This window comes from Parasteatoda tepidariorum, chromosome 10, assembly GCF_982258835.1.
Source record: "Parasteatoda tepidariorum strain Cologne lab strain chromosome 10, Ptep-v5.0, whole genome shotgun sequence".
Lineage (NCBI taxonomy): Eukaryota > Metazoa > Arthropoda > Arachnida > Araneae > Theridiidae > Parasteatoda > Parasteatoda tepidariorum.
The window spans coordinates 21,104,094-21,120,747 of NC_141764.1; the positions used below are offsets into that span (position 1 = coordinate 21,104,094).

A 16,654-nucleotide genomic window follows, 5' to 3' on the forward strand; every position below is an offset into this window, starting at 1 on the left:
ACGGTGCCTCCATGTAGAAAACAAGGATACATAAAAATAAATTGTGTCGAACAACTATTATCAGTAAGCGTATGATTAATATTTAAAATCGCCTCTAAAAAGGGACTGTAGAAGCTGATCAATTGATAAAAATTTATCTGCTGCAGTCAAGGTATAAATTATCGTCACAATCTGAGAAACATTTAATATATTTAAATATTTTCATGTTTACGAACTATGATCTGTTTTTGATTTTTTTTTAAATTAACCTCAAACTTTAACCGGATTTTAATAAATTAATTCTAAAAGAACTGCACTCTTTAAAAAATAGGTATGAAAATTGGATTCGTTTTGTACTATGAAAATTGCCAAGTCGATTCGGCAGCATGAAATACTATTTCATTTTTCGCCAGTTTATGGTTAAAAGTTAAAAGAGCTCCACTTAGTTCTAATTACATAATCATTCAATTTTGTCTAAATAGTTATGCCTTTTCTAAAATATTGATTTGCAAATTGACCGTAAATTTAAAATTATACCAACAGTTTAATTGGGCAAACAAATAAAATGTCGGTTCTCTTACCGTTATTTTCATATTTCAGCCATTGTTTCCTAAGATTTAAAACACAGCACAATTTTAAAATTTGTTAATCCCAAAACCCCTTGTGAGAAAAAACAATGTTTTTAACTCATGTATAGGAAACATTTTGTAAATGACGTTTGAAAATGGATAAATGTGCGTTTATTATTTTGTATTGTCATGTTTCTTTCATTTTTCTACAACTAGGGAACATTATTGGAGAATGAGTAATTTTTCACACAATGCATTTTTATTTAAATCTTATATCGACTTCATAGAATAAAAAATCGGTAACTTTTTTTAAATCATGCTATAACTTTTGTATTTTTTCCAGCTTTAAATACGATGCTATTTTGATTAACACTTGAATTGAAGTATGTGATGAATGTAAGTGTAAAGAAAGATTGAAACAGAGAAATTTAATGTTTAATTTTGTCTAATTTGCTATTAAAAGAATTGAGTTTTAAAATAAAACTCAATAACGCAATTCTGGTTTTAAATAACTATTCCGCTATTTAATTGGTAAAGGCAATATGCAGTAGAACATTTTTTTTATTTATGTCACATTTTATGCTAGAATAAATAGTGCAGACCCTTGCCACACATGAATGATAGATTTGCTTTTTTTTAGTAAGCAGAAACTTTTGTTGGAGGGTTGTCCTTGGGTGGGGGAGGGATATGGTTTCCGCAGAGTCCGCGGGGGGTTATGCCTCAGCCAGGACAGAAGCCGTACCGACTGTCATTTTGTGTAAATTGGCGAAATTCTATCAAAGTTAAAAGAAAGGCAACCCTACAAGACCCGACACTTTATATTTTCTGCCATCTATCGGCAGGAATCGAAAACACGTCTAAAGTAAAAAATAAAAAAACAGCGCCATCTGTGTATTGCATTTAAAACAGTTTTTTTTCCTTAATGTATATAAACTATTTTAAAAATAAATATAATACTGCATGAAAAAATATTTTTGTTATGCGAATAAAAAATAAATATAATTAACATTTTGAAAGTATAATTTTTATTTTTATCTATATTCTGTATTATCAGCTTAGAGAAAAAATTATTTGCTTAATATTTTGAAGTTTAATTAATAAAAATATCCAAATGTATTTTTATTATTTAAAAACATATTTTGAAGAATAAAATTTCCTAAGCAATTATTACCTTCAAGTATTGCTTAAAAGTTTACAGAAAAAAAAGTTACTTACTTTATTGGACTAGACGTTTGCTATAACCAATCAGAAAATTTAAACACGATTTTTTTAAAATTCAAAATTCCTAAGACCATTTAAACTATTTTGAATCCAGTTTTTAAGAAGTAAGTGATTAAACTAAGATATTAAGTTTAAAATGAACATTAAAATAAAAAAAATAAAAAGCAGTTTATATAAATGAAAAGTTTACTTTTTTAAATGGTATACATTCATTATTACAAAATACTTAAATTGTAATAAAAGTTAGTAAATTAATGTAATAAAAAAGCATATTTCATTAAAAATCCTTGCTCTAAATTCAAGATATTTATAATTTCAAGGAGGATATAAGCAATTTACAATATTTTTTTCTATTTATTTTCTATAAATGGATTTTTTTATTTACATGAATTTTGAACTTACCAATTCATTTTTGTTTTAAAGAATGTTTAAAAAAAGAATCATAGTCTGAAAAAAATTCATGTTAATTTCATTTGGTTAATTTCATTGTTCTAGTTATAAGTATTAATATTTATTCTTATTTTTAAGGGAATATGTATTCAATTTTTCTTGAAAGTAACAAATATATTATATTTCGAGTTAAAAATTATACTTCAGAAAATGATTTCAAAAAGAAAAAATTTAAAAAAAATAATTATATATATTTATTTAAAAATTGTAATCAAATTTAAAATGATTATTTTTTTATTAAAATTACTTTTTTAAAAAATATAATAGGTAATGCCACAGAAAGTATATTTAGATTATAATAAAATAATAAAATTCTAGTTTTTAATATTCTATTTAAAAAATTAGCAGTTTTCAAAGAATAATAAAAACTGTTTTTTTTCCTCTCAAAAAATACGGTTAATGTTTTATGAATTTTTTTCCTTTCTCTCCTGATTTTTTTCAAAGTTTTGAGTTAAAAGCACATTTTTTACCAACTCTGCATCTATTCATTATTAATCAATTGTAACATTACATTTAATTAACGGTATACAGTAAAGGTCCTGTAACTAATTAAGTGTAAGAGGCCAAACAGCGGTTTTATTTTTCGGGCCTGTATAAGTGAGGAGTTATTCCGCCTCTTCCTGAAATGCCTCAAAACAAACGATAAAGGACCCTATTGTACTTGCCTTTTGCCGTTATCCTACCTAGAATGCCAGCTTATGGCCTTACGTTTGCCGTGAGGTGTGTGCTTACTGGGTGTATATATATATATATATATATATATAGAACTGATAAATGTGAACATTTTCAAAAGCTTTTCACTGTCACTTAAAACTGTGCAATCGTCATACTATAGCTTATAATGATTATTTTATAGTTTAAAAAAGTGAAATACATTAAAGTATCATTATTAATTCTATGATTTCTAATTACAGTTTTCTCAATGAGCCTGAAAAACAGGAATTGTATAATTTTTTTCAAAGTAATCGCCATTTACTTTTGCGACTAATGAACCACCACATCCACTTACAACTGTGCTATCCGCTTGCTATAGTTTCTGATGTTTATTTTAAGGATATAAAAAAAAAGAAAATAAAAATAAAAAAAATTTTATAATTTTTAAGTGCACTAGAAAAACACAGATAACGTAATTTTTTCAATTTCCCTCTTTATACTGCCATGGTATATTAGCTGGCACATAAAGAAGGATAAGGTTTAGAATGTCCTTCAACTGTGGCCTGAAAAGACTTCTTTCACAGCAAATTATCGAAACATGGATCATGTTTACAAGAGAAATTCTAAATTTTCAATTGAAACAAACAGCAGACGTATCAGTTTTTCTAAAGAAGCAAGGATACTACATCAAAAAATATTAAGATTGTACAACAAAACATCTATACTGTGTCTAACTACAAGATTGTTTAAATAATATATGATCATCGTAATTCGTAGGAATTTGTACAATTTTCACTAAGACAAAGAATTATTAAAACGGCTGGGATAACTTGATAGGCCATACTCTCTAGCCATGGACTCGCTAGCCTCGCTTGTGTGGTAAATGGTAACTGGTGTACGTTAAATTTGTCTTGTCAAAAAGTCTTCCATGTTCCCATAGCACATCAATAGATCTGGAGGTTATGAATTGGAGGTTCGGGACGAAAGTACGATCTGTGGAATAGATTTATGAATGAGTCAGCTCTGAAAACGGGCTGTGACCACGGCTTGGTTTTACCAAGCCGTGGTCACAGTTTTTGCTGTTCCTGCTTGCTCAGTTCCTGCTTGGTAAAACCACAGGCTTGGTTTTACCAAGCAGGTTTGCTGGTTGGAAAGGGGGGCATTAAAAACCACAAAGCAGAAGCTAAACGTATTGGGCAGAAGCTAAACGTATTTATAAGCAGAGTTTTTTCACTTCTGAGGCTTTCATTACCAGACCATCAACTTTCCTGCCATTTGGAAATTCTTTGGTATATAATTTGGTTGGATTATATTCCTGACCAATAATTTAGGATAATTTTGAATCTCTCGAAGAGTGAATATAAAGGTAAAAATTTCCTCAGTAGATTTATCACGCAGATCATCAAAAGTACTAGGCAAATTTCAGGGAACCACCAGATGACATCGATAGTACGTCACAATGACGAAAGTGTAAGAGAGAGGTTTATAAGAAAAGGCTGCAAATAAGTAAATTTGTTCGCAAGTTATCTGTAAGGCATTCAGTGTCATAACCAAATAGTTACGACACGGTGGACGGTTATTGCGTCCGTGGAATTACCCAGCATTTCATCTCTAGGCTTGGCGTTTCATTAAGATGAAAATGTCAGCAGACGTTACAGCACATGCCACCACTGAGTGTCAATGTCAAATTTATAGCTAAATGAGAGCACCGCATCCAAGCAACCACGGGTACCACAACATCAAGGCAAACCGTGTTCAAACGTTAGAGAAATATTGGAATGGAATGTACACTGTATGATATCTGTTTCACTCTCGGCAACTCATTGTTCACAGCAATCAGTCTGGAGGTGGTTATAATGATTTGTTTTCCGAGGAATCCAGGATTACCTTGTAGTCTGATTCACGTTGGAATTTTACATGGATTACCCATCACCACCACCAAGCGTAACCGTTACTGTGGTACAGGATTGATCGTTTGGGGTGGAATTATGCTTAGCTAAAGAACTGCATTTTAAAATCGGAACCATGATGAGCCAAAATTTTCGAAGCGTCATTCTGAAACAACGAGCTTAGCAGAAGTCCGTTTGTCACTTTCTTCATGTGTGCCAGAATTCGGAGAGCATGAATAAATAAGCCCTATATTTTAATACTTAGCATGACTAATCGTTGTACGGACTGTAGTTTACTGCATGGGAGATATGCAATGTACTAACCATACCAATTATGTAATTAAACTTTTCTAAAGAAGATATTTTTTTAAATTAACCTTAGATGCAAAAATCGTAGTTTTAATGAATGATATCATATATACACCATCTCTTTCGATTATTTTTTAATCTTTTTATTACTTTTGTTTTTGTTTACTGGGCTTTATGAATAAGTTACGTTTGTTTTGTTTCTGAACTTTTATTTGCTGCCATTATCCTTAACTTTTGAACATAAGTTAGAACCAAAACAGTAGTGTGTTTCACATATTAAATGATTTTTTTTATTAGTTATCTAAGATAAAACTCGATGATTAACGAAAACGTGGTAGCATAGGCCGAAGTAATATTTCTAAAGTTATGTAAAATCAGGCATTTATTTTGTTCCGACCATCAGAAAACTAGGAAAATCTATTGTTATTTTGCGTACATTTCGAATATAAGAAAAATACAAAAAATCGTCGTTTTCTCTGTGTTATGACGATATAAATGGACTGTAAATTTAACGATTGGTTTTAATAAAGTGCGTTCACCATAGAACAAACGAAACAATTTGAAATAACGATATATTTTTAATATCGAAATTATTTATTGAGGAGGATGCTCACTATAGCGCATCCTCTACGAAACGAACGAAGCAATTAAAAAAAACACAAACATTAAGAAGCGCTCGCCAATTGGCGAACTATCATGGCGACATAACACATTTTGATACATGACATTTAACATTTCCCCCCGCATTGAATAATTATGTTATTCAATTGATCATCAAGTAACAAAATCCAAAAGGAAATTAGAATTTCAATCAAATTGATATTTTTAAAATTAAAACATTATTATTATTATTCAATGCGAGTTCACAATATACAAGTATACGCAACAATATAACAAATAATTACAAATTTCTTTTTTTTTTTTTTTTTTAAATATATAAATCAAACAATTAACAAAATCAAATTATTCAATTGGCAGCAAACACAATTTAGATATCGCACGTTTATATGTACCTGTTGAAGTGCGAATTATAGCTACACGTACATTATTATCTCTACCTTTAATAACTCTTATTATCCGACATAAAGGCCAATTACACACAGGTGTATTGTCTTCTTTTAAAATAGCCATGCTACCTGGGACAATATTAATTTTCTTAAAGTTCCATTTGTATCTCTGTTGAAGATGATTTAAATAATCACGCTTCCAGTTCTTCCAAATTGCTTGAACAAACTTAGTTAATAATTTCCACCTACTTAATCGATTTAAAGGTACATTTATTTCAGGCTCTGCTATGGCAGTCATCGATCGACCGATTAAAAAATGTGCCGGAGTTAGAACATTAAGATCGCTAGGGTCAGCTGATAAAGGAGTGAGTGGTCGCGAGTTCAATATTGATTCAATTTGATTACTAACAGTTAAAAATTCCTCATACGTTAATTTGGTTGTTCCTACTACTCTTTTAAAATAAAATTTAAAAGATTTAACACCTGCTTCCCAGATACCTCCAAAATTAGGTGCTCTAGGCGGAATAAACTTCCAAATTATTTCTTCCGTTGAACAATAGTCATTTAACTTATCTTTCGATTTTTCCACTAAGTTATACAACCTTTTTAGTTCTAAATTAGCACCTACCATATTTGTAGCGTTGTCACTAATCAAAACACTACACTTTCCACGACGCGAGAAAAATCTTTTTAAACAAGCTATTAGCGCATCTGAAGTTAAATCATCTACCATTTCTAAGTGGACAGCCTTAGTGGCCAAGCAAACAAATATCGCGATGTAAATTTTGTGATAGATTCCTTTGCGTTGATTTTTATATTTAATTAAAAATGGTCCCGTGAAATCGATCCCTGTTTTATTAAATACTGCACCAGGGTTAACTCGTTCTGGGGGCAGATTTCCCATTATTTGATTAGCAACTATAGGTTTTTGTTTAAAACAAACAACACAACTATGAAAAATCTTTCTAGCTAAATTTCTACCTTGTAAAGGCCAAAACTTTTCTCTAACAAAATTCAATAAGGCTTGTGGCCCTGCATGCAAAAATTTCAAATGATAATGTTGCATAATCAAACTAGTCAATTTATGCTTTGCTGGTAATACTATAGGAAATTTGGAATCATAATTCAAATTCGATTGTTCCAATCGACCACCTACGCGAATAATATCTTTATCAAGAAAGGGATTTAAAAACTTTAACTTACTTTTTGGAGATACGGAAAGTCCCTTACCTAGCGATTTAATTTCTTCTCGAAACTCACCTTTTTGAACAAAACCTATGATTTGATTTTCTGCTCCTTTTATTTCTGCTGACGACAAGGACCCAATCAATTTGTCCCTTGGATTTCTGCAATTAAATAAGAACCTGCGAACGAAACTGAAAATTCTAATTAATTTAAGATACTTAGAGCAATTTTCAATTAGGTTAGAAATACAATTTTCATTATCAGTTATCACTAATGAAGTGTCCGGCTGTGGTTTTAGTTCAGATAAATATTCACTTGAGTTATTAGAAATTGTCTCTTTGCATATGGTCAAATTTAAATCTTGTTGCAAAAAGGATGGACCATTCCACCAGAGAACTTCCGATTGAAGTTTTTGAGGTTCCAGACCACGTGACACCAAATCAGCAGGATTATCTTCAGAAGACACATGATGCCATTGAAAGTCACTTGTCAGTTCTTGAATTTTGCTCACTCGATTTGCAACAAACATCTTGAGTAGGTGTGGTGACTGTTGTATCCAAGCCAATACGATGCTAGAATCTGACCACAAGTGAATAGCTGATATGTCAAGTTTTAAACATTTGACAACCTTTGTTACGAGTTTAGACAACAGCACAGCAGCATTTAGTTCCAATTTAGGAATTGTAATTGTCTTCAAGGGAGAAACTCTGGATTTACTACAAAGGAGATTAGATGCAATTTCTCCATTCGATGCGAAGCACCTTACATAGATAGCTGCTCCGTATGCTTTTTCACTTGCATCGGCAAATCCATGAAGCTCTACAACTTTCACTTTTTCCATTAGTACAAATCTGTTGATGTTTAAGTAATTCACTTTACGCAGTGAGTCTAGAAACTGGTTCCATTCTCGAACTTCCTTTATTGGAAGTGAATCATTCCAATCAATCTTTAGAAGCCAAAGAGCTTGCATGAAGATCTTTGCCCTTGTAATCAAAGGTCCAAGGAGTCCAAGGGGATCGAAAATTTTGGCAATAACTGATAAAATAGTTCTCTTCGTATATTTAGCAGGATTGTTGACAGTCATTTTGAAGGCAAAGCAATCAACCTCAGGTTTCCATACAAGTCCCAGAGCTTTTACTTCTTTTGAAGGATCGAACAAATAGTCACTATTCACAGAGTTATAACCTAAAAGTTGGGGATCATTGGAGCACCATTTGTGCAACTCCATACCACAACGAGCAAGCATTTGAGAAAGTTGGGCTTGTAATTCTCTCGTAGTATCCAAAGTTTCTGATCCAGACAAACAATCATCCATGTAGAAGCAGGACATGACGACAGGTGCTGCTATTGGGAATTTTTCACCTTCGTCAATGACCAGTTGCGTCAAAGTTCGTGTTGCCAGGAACGGAGCACAACTTGTCCCATATGTGACTGTTTTCAGTTTGTAAACTTTAACAAGATCATCTGCACTATTTTTCCATAAAATCCTCAAAAGATCTTGCTGTGATCCATCCACTAAAATTTGTCGATACATTTTCTTAATATCTGCTATAAATGCGAATCGATAAGTTCGAAAACGACATAAAATGGAAAATAATTCTTCTTGGACAATTCCGCCGTTCAAAAGTTGAGAGTTCAAAGAATATCCAGTTGAAGTAGCCGACGAGGCATCAAACACAACTCGGAGAGGAGTTGAGCTTTTCTCAGGTCGGTACACTCCTTGATGGGGAATGTAGTAGGTCATTTTTGGCTCTTCAGATTCGATCACTTCTTCCATGTGACCTAAGCTTTGATATTCGTTCATAAAATTTTTATAGAGTTCTAACATAGTTGGTTCCTTCACTAAACGTTTATACAACCAGTTTAATCTCCTCAGAGCGTTATTTTTCGAATTGCCTAGTTGAGAATTACTTTTTTCCCTCATTGGCATTTTAACCTTATAACGGCCTGTATCCGTTCTCGTATGATTTTTGACAAAATGTTCCTCACATATTTTTTCTTCGTCTCCTTGGATAGCAATTCCCTCATCAACTGTTTCAATTTTCCAAAATTTTTCTAATGTTTTATTAAGATTTTCGGTTTCTTTTAAAAGCCCACAATAAATTCGATTCTCAGTTTTTGGCATTTCAATTGCCCCACTAATTATGTATCCGAATTCCGAGTCCTGCAATATTATTTTTTGTTCGGAAAGATGTATTCTATTAGGTTTCAAAATCTCGAAAAATACTTCCGCACCCAACAATAGGTCAATTTTTCCAGGTCTATTAAATGATTGATCTGCTAAATTTATGTTTTGAGGCCAATTAATATGGGTAACATCGATATAATTGGACGGGGTGACATCAGTAATTTTTGGAACAATAAGAAGTTCTAAAGATCTCAAAAAACTAAAACTATGATTTGAAATAGTAGTTTTTAATTTAGACTTAACGGTCATTTCTAATCCATTAATTCCAGAAACCGCAAGATTTATTTTTTCTTTCTTTAATCCTAATACATTTGCACAATAAGTAGAGCAATAGCTTGATTGACTTCCAAGGTCAAGAATCGCTCTCAAATATAATCTTTCCCCACTTATAGATTCAACATAAACATTTGCAGTTGCTAATAAAATTGTTTTGCCTTTCATTAAAAAACAATTTGAATTCGAAGCCAATAATTCTTTTTCTTTATTGTAGTTTTCACTTTCACATTCGTTTGGCAATGTGCCATGAACAGTTGAATCGAAAATCTTACTAGGGAGGGGCTCCTGCAATGATTGACTAGACATAACATTCTGTTTAGCCAAGGCGCCAGATGTGTTTATTTCCCTTGAAATATGCAACAAACTATTATGCTTTTTCCCACACTGATTGCATAAATATTTCGATGAGCATTTGCTTATATGATGACCTGACATTAAGCAATTAATACACAAATTATGCTTTTTAGCTACATCATACCTTTCTTTAGGAGGGAGTTTTTTAAACAAATCACAAAAATATATTGGATGCGATAAATTACACAAAATACACTTTTTATTTTTCGTATTTAACACGAAGCTTTTGTTTCGAACTTGAATAGGGGGTTGTTTTGTTTTCATTAAACTATTTCTGTGAATGTTTTCCAGAACCTGACTTCTTTTTTCAACAAAAGTTAATAAATTGTCTAATTCTGGTACTTCGGTATTTTCTAAGGAAAGCTCAAATTGTCTCTGACTTTCACGATCTAGTTTTTTCAAAACAACATTTAAAATAATAATATCAGACAAATTGTTTTTTTCAAACTTTAGATTTTTTAAAGCTCTCAAATTTCTATTTACGTTATCAACAATTTTTCTTAAATCTTTAGGCGATTCATTATACAGTTTTTCGATTTCAAGAATTGATTGAATATGGTTATCAACAATAATTCGTTTATTTTCATATCTCTCTTCCAATGCTTGGAATAAAGATAGAAATGTATCATCTTCTGTTTCCAAAAGTTTTGCTTCTCCTTTTAGCGAAGCACGAAGATAATGTAATTTTTCACTATCTGATAAATTATTGTTGTTTCCAATTACACAATTAAATTGATTTTTGAATGTTGCGAATTCTAAATAATTTCCTGAAAATGTTGGAATAGGCACTTCAGGAATACGATAATTACTGCAATTTGACATAGAGGATTGTTTATCATTTTTAGTATTATTTATAGCAAAAGTTGTTTTAAAAATTTTAATGAGGTTTTTAATTCTTACCTCTAATGTTTCTATTCTGGAATCGATATCCAACAAATCTTCTTCGACTTTATCCATTGCAGCTTCATTTTCTACAGTGTCACAGTAGTTGTCACGTAATATGCAAACGGATGATTTAATTTTTTCAATATTATTTAGTTTTGTGTCCAAGTCAATTTCATTATATTCATCATCTGGTTTATTCAACAAAGTTTCAAGACGAGTTAGTTGAGCTTTGATGCTCCCTTTTTTATTATTAAGTTTTTCCATAATTACGAAATCAAAATTTTGTTCTTACTCAGTCAAGTAGTTTAAAAATAATCCAAGATACGACATCGAAATTATACAAAGTTTCCGGTGAGTCGGACCAGAAATGTTATGACGATATAAATGGACTGTAAATTTAACGATTGGTTTTAATAAAGTGCGTTCACCATAGAACAAACGAAACAATTTGAAATAACGATATATTTTTAATATCGAAATTATTTATTGAGGAGGATGCTCACTATAGCGCATCCTCTACGAAACGAACGAAGCAATTAAAAAAAACACAAACATTAAGAAGCGCTCGCCAATTGGCGAACTATCATGGCGACATAACACATTTTGATGCATGACATTTAACACTCTGCATTATATAAGGTTAGATTCTATATAAAGTAACATTATTTAGCATTTGCCGTAATATTATCTTGCTTTGGTTGGTATGTTATATAAAAGTTTGTGTTTTTTTCAAGTAAAAATATCTTCTTTTTTTTTGAATAATCAAGAGAAACAGTTTGACGTTAGTAGAATAAATCAGCGATATAATTTAATTTAATTTTGTGTATTGTTGTGAAGCAGTAAAACAATAAACATTAGTTATCGTGACACTAAGTTCTCAATACGGTTAATTGTTATTGTGATGAAATGAACTACAAAAAAAACGTTTTTTGTTTCATTTGAAAACAATACAACCAGAGGGAAGGACAGCAAATAATAACAAATAGGCAAATAATATATTTGCTTTATTAACTGTGTCGTTATAGGCCTTTAAGTTTTGCAAATGATTTCGTAGTGTTATTGACTACTGTGTAATTGATTTTTTTTTAGTTCCTTCCTCACAAAAAATGGGTATTCAGCTATTTTTTTCATTAAACAATATGCACTCATTAGGAGATTTAACAATATCTGATCTGGAATGCCTGCTTTTTTATGACATAGGATTGCGTCAGAAAAGGCTTAGAAATTGTAAACTGAAATGCGTAATGATATCTATCTTTAATTTAATGGCATTTAATAAGCTAGTTTTTAGATCCTTTTATTAAGCAAATATGCAGATAGAATATCTCTCTCTAAATTTAATGAATTTCATTCAAGCTTTTTGTGTTTTAGGAATGCTATAACGAATGCCAATTAAATATTAGCTTAAAAGAATTTGGTTGCCTTCATGATAAGATGAGACGATATTCAATGGAAAGCGCTATCTGCCCGCATGTTTCTACCTGTACGTAAAAAATTTGAATTTAAGCTATTTTTTATTATTTTTTGAATACAGTTGTTTTATTTTTGATAACTAAGAATTAGTATCTTTAACTTGGAACCATTTCATATCATTAACTTGTTACTTTGCTCAATTGTAAGTATCCAATGAAAAAATGAAAAGATTATTGATTAACATATTTTAGTTGTTTTCACTTCCACAAATAAGATTAAAACCCGGAGGCCAGTTACCTTGATAACCATGGTAACAGTTGGTCTTTTCTTTATCTTTTTCCTAGCTCTATTGAAATGTCAACAAAAAAAATTTGCTTTGTTATAGTTTTTTTTTTAAATTAAAGGCTTATTGCGATAACAAATTTGGTGAGTTCATTATAGCTATTTAATATTTTTGCTTATCAAACAAGTTCATATAATAAACACAGCTCGCATTGTTCATGAAGCTGATCTCAGTCAGTCCTAAATCATTTAACGAATCTTTTTGACGGTAATTTATCACAGCATATTAATGTAATTTATATAAACTAAACTCAGTGGCGTGACAGCCCATAGAGGGCCAAGGCCTACTGTGCCCATCTCAGCTTTCTTGACCTTGGGCTCTGGGGTGCAGGAGCATATGTTTCGGTCAGGTGATCTACTGAACGCGGAACCCTCATTGTTTAGTTCCCAAGCATGCTTGGTACTCAATTTTCGAACCTGTGACGCAGGAGCTCGAAGCGCTACCACTCAGCCCACGGGCGTTGTAATTTATATAAGAAATACAAATTCTAAAACGGTTAGCATATTAAGATTCCGAATCAAATACATTTACCAGAAACTGTAGCGCAATATGGTAGTATTATAGAATTACGTTATAATAAAGAAACAATCATTATTTTAGTTTAAATGAAATTAAAATCTTGAAAAGAAATATCAAATTCACCGAAATAACATTACTTTCCTGTCCACCTAATATTACAGGGAAATACTTTTAAATTAGGAATACAAAAATACTTTTTTCACCTTATTTCTGACGAAGGTCCTCTCTATTATCAGCAGATAATAGAGAGGAAGCAGATAATATATACAGTGAAACCTGTTTTTGTGCGATCCTTTTTTATGCGATTTTGTTTTTGTGCGATTGGTTTTGTACAAGTTTATTTTTGTGCGATTTTTTTTTGCGATTTATTTTTATGCGGTATATGAATCTTAGCGGCGTTAGCACCAGTTTAATGTTTCCTATCAATGTGCATATACATGTTGTGGACAAACTCTAATTGCGTAGTCTCCTTGACAACGATGTATCTGGACTTCGCGATGCTCTGTTTATTTATTTTCATTAGTTCATTTATTATCAACTCCATTTTCTCTTCGGTTTAAAATTTATTCTACGCTAAACAAGTTGAAGTAAGTCAGTAAAAAATCGTCTGCAGTGTTAAAATACTTTGTATTTTAAAATTAAACCATTATTTTTATTTCGTAAATTCGCGTCTGCGCGTATCTCAAATACTATACGCTTCGTATTCAGAGTTTTATACACGATTCATGTGATTAAGGATTCATTTTGTAGTGAGATTAAAGGTAAATAAATTAATTACTTTTGTTTATATTTATATGTAGTTTTTATGATTTTTATTTAATTTTTTAATCATAAGTACTCCCTTAAATGGACAAGAAGTACCGGAATCTATTACAGCAGATAAAATATATGCAGAGATCCATATTTCGAAAAAATTGGAAACGTATTTTCGTAAAATAGATACCAATGCGGAAAGACGCTTAAAATTCCAAAAAGAGCTGAGATCATGCATGTCTCACTATCATGACGTTTACAAGCAATTGACCAGTCGACCGTCTCCACAAAAACTGATCACTGACATTATGGTACCAAAAAATAAGTCAATTGAAATCCTATCTTCAAGCGATGAAAGCGATTTTCAGTTCATCACAAGAAGATGCGCGTTTTGGATTACGACGAATAGCAACAAACTATTTAATGTATAATTTAAAAACTTCTCCATGTATATGTACAATGAAGAATTAAATATTTTTTAAATTTCTTTAGGTCTAATTTAATTATTTAATTTAATTGAAAGCATTCTCTCATCTATTTCATGAATCATTGATGTATTTTCTGAGTCCGACTTTTTTTATGCGGTCCCTATCCATCGCATAAAAAAAATTTTAGGTTGTATATCGTACAGAGTTGTTATTATATGTAAGAATTTATAAAATTTTCGAATATTTTTTTTGTACGATTTCTTTTATACGGTCCCTATCCACCGCACAAAAAAAGGTTTTACTATATATAGGGTAAACTAACCAGTGAAGGAACACTTAAGCCTCGCTTGCCTTCTAAAAAATCATATTAATTTCAAAATTCGTAATTTCAGTTAAATGACAGTGTCAACATATTTGTTACTAATTGCAAACTACGCAAGAAAATTTTAGAGAACTTACATAATATTGTTTTAAAGTTTTGGAGGTTCAAATAACAAGTAGTAAGAAGACCCAGTGAAGGAACAGCTCTTACCAGTGAAGGAACACAAAATTGCCCAGTGAAGGAACACTTAATTTTGGTTATTTTTTAATGCTCTTTATGAATTTTTTAGCTATACAAATATATAAAAAGAAGACTATTTGTGAATTATAACATACAAGTACTTGTAAAATGCTAACTTTCTTCTGTAAATTATGAACTAGAAATTAAAGTGATGTTAAATACAAAATAAATAAAAAAAATATCATTCTTTCTTATAATTTGACAGTCAGATCTAAATCATTGTGTCATCCGATGCTGTTTATTATCATTATTATTTTATCACCTTTTTGTTTACTCTTTTTCCTCTTATTTCCTGAAGCTTTTTTTCTTTGTTAAGTATTTTTTCTTTCTTTTTCTTTTCCATGTTCTCTTGTTTTAACATTTTTTAGATCTTTCAGCCTCTTGAAATTTTTGCCATTTCTCTGAAGTTAGTGCAAAAGGTAATTTATTCGTTTTTCTTCTTATTTGACCTTTCTTTTTATCATCAATATTTGGCCAATGTAAATGAATCTTCCAAACTTCTTCTGATTTTTCAGCAACATTTCTAGAATGCCTTTCTCAAAACGGGGGAAAGGTGTCTTGAAGTTTGAGACAAATCCATCTCTTGTTGACTTATATCTAGAGGATCTTTAGAAGTACTGATTTTACTTATAGAATCATTTCTTTTTTCTACTAAGAGAGGATCAGCATGAGGACTCGTCTCAAATTCGATATCTAAGATGCATTCATTATCAATACTAGCTTCAGTTCCTAAGTTTGACTTAACTAGGTGGTCTTCTTCTAATACGTACTTCTTCCATATTGAAAAAAGTACAGGCTCTTGGACATTTTCGATATTAGACTCTTCAGTCAATGCTGCGTTAAAAATTTTCAACATATCTTGAGGGATTTCCCTCTCAAGCTTCTGAAGAAATTGAGTATCGTTTCTGTTTAACTCTGTTTTTTGTTGAGGAGCTTGCTTCTAAATTCTAACATTGTAAAGTAGTTTTTATAAATAATATAATCACGTTGCTATCCTATAATGATAGCTTATTAGGAGTTCTTGGTGCAAAAGCCAGCGAAAAAATGTTCTATTCAAATTTTTGTGATTATATTTAATTAGTTTTCGATTTGCAAACATAGTTTATTAAGTTGCCTAACATTTGATGTAACTACACAGCCCATTAATAATTATAAATTATTATTTTTTCATAAATTAAGCTATTAAATTAACATTTTGAACTGAAATTATTTCAGGAATTATTCATACAATTTTTAGCAAAATTTCGGTTGTCCTCTATATAACAGAATTACTTATCCTAGAGTCATGTAAAATCATACATCACACATTACTGTTCATTCACTGGAAGTATTCCCATTGAAGGAATATGCCTGTTTCTTCACTGGTTAGAAGTTGTTTTTTGTCTTTTAAGCAGAATTTTGATGTATAATATGACTAAAAGTACAAGAAAATTAAAAAATTTCTTTTATTTTCATTAACTGGGAGAAAAACCCAGTAAAGGAACACTTGTTCCTTCACTGGTTTTTCATCGTTTGGTGATCCAGTGAATAAACACCCCTTTATTTCAGTACTTGATTATGCTATGGTGCTTTAAAAAAAATAAAACGTAACTTTAATAACTATATTTTGAATTCTCTTTTTCACAGTGAGAAAAATAAAACTACTACATGCAATTAATTCCACTTCAAAC

The 16,654-nt window shown here is 30.9% G+C and overlaps 1 protein-coding gene across 1 annotated transcript in view; it reads left to right on the top strand.

Moving 5' to 3' along the window:
* LOC107438537 (uncharacterized) overlaps window positions 1-16,654 on the top strand; it is a 119,742-nt gene that overhangs the window by 87,815 nt on the left and 15,273 nt on the right. Inside the window, exon 19 of the mRNA XM_087153486.1 lies at window positions 12,338-12,449. Within this exon, the coding sequence (XP_087009612.1) occupies window positions 12,338-12,449 (112 nt within the window). The remainder of the gene's footprint in view (window positions 1-12,337; window positions 12,450-16,654) is intronic.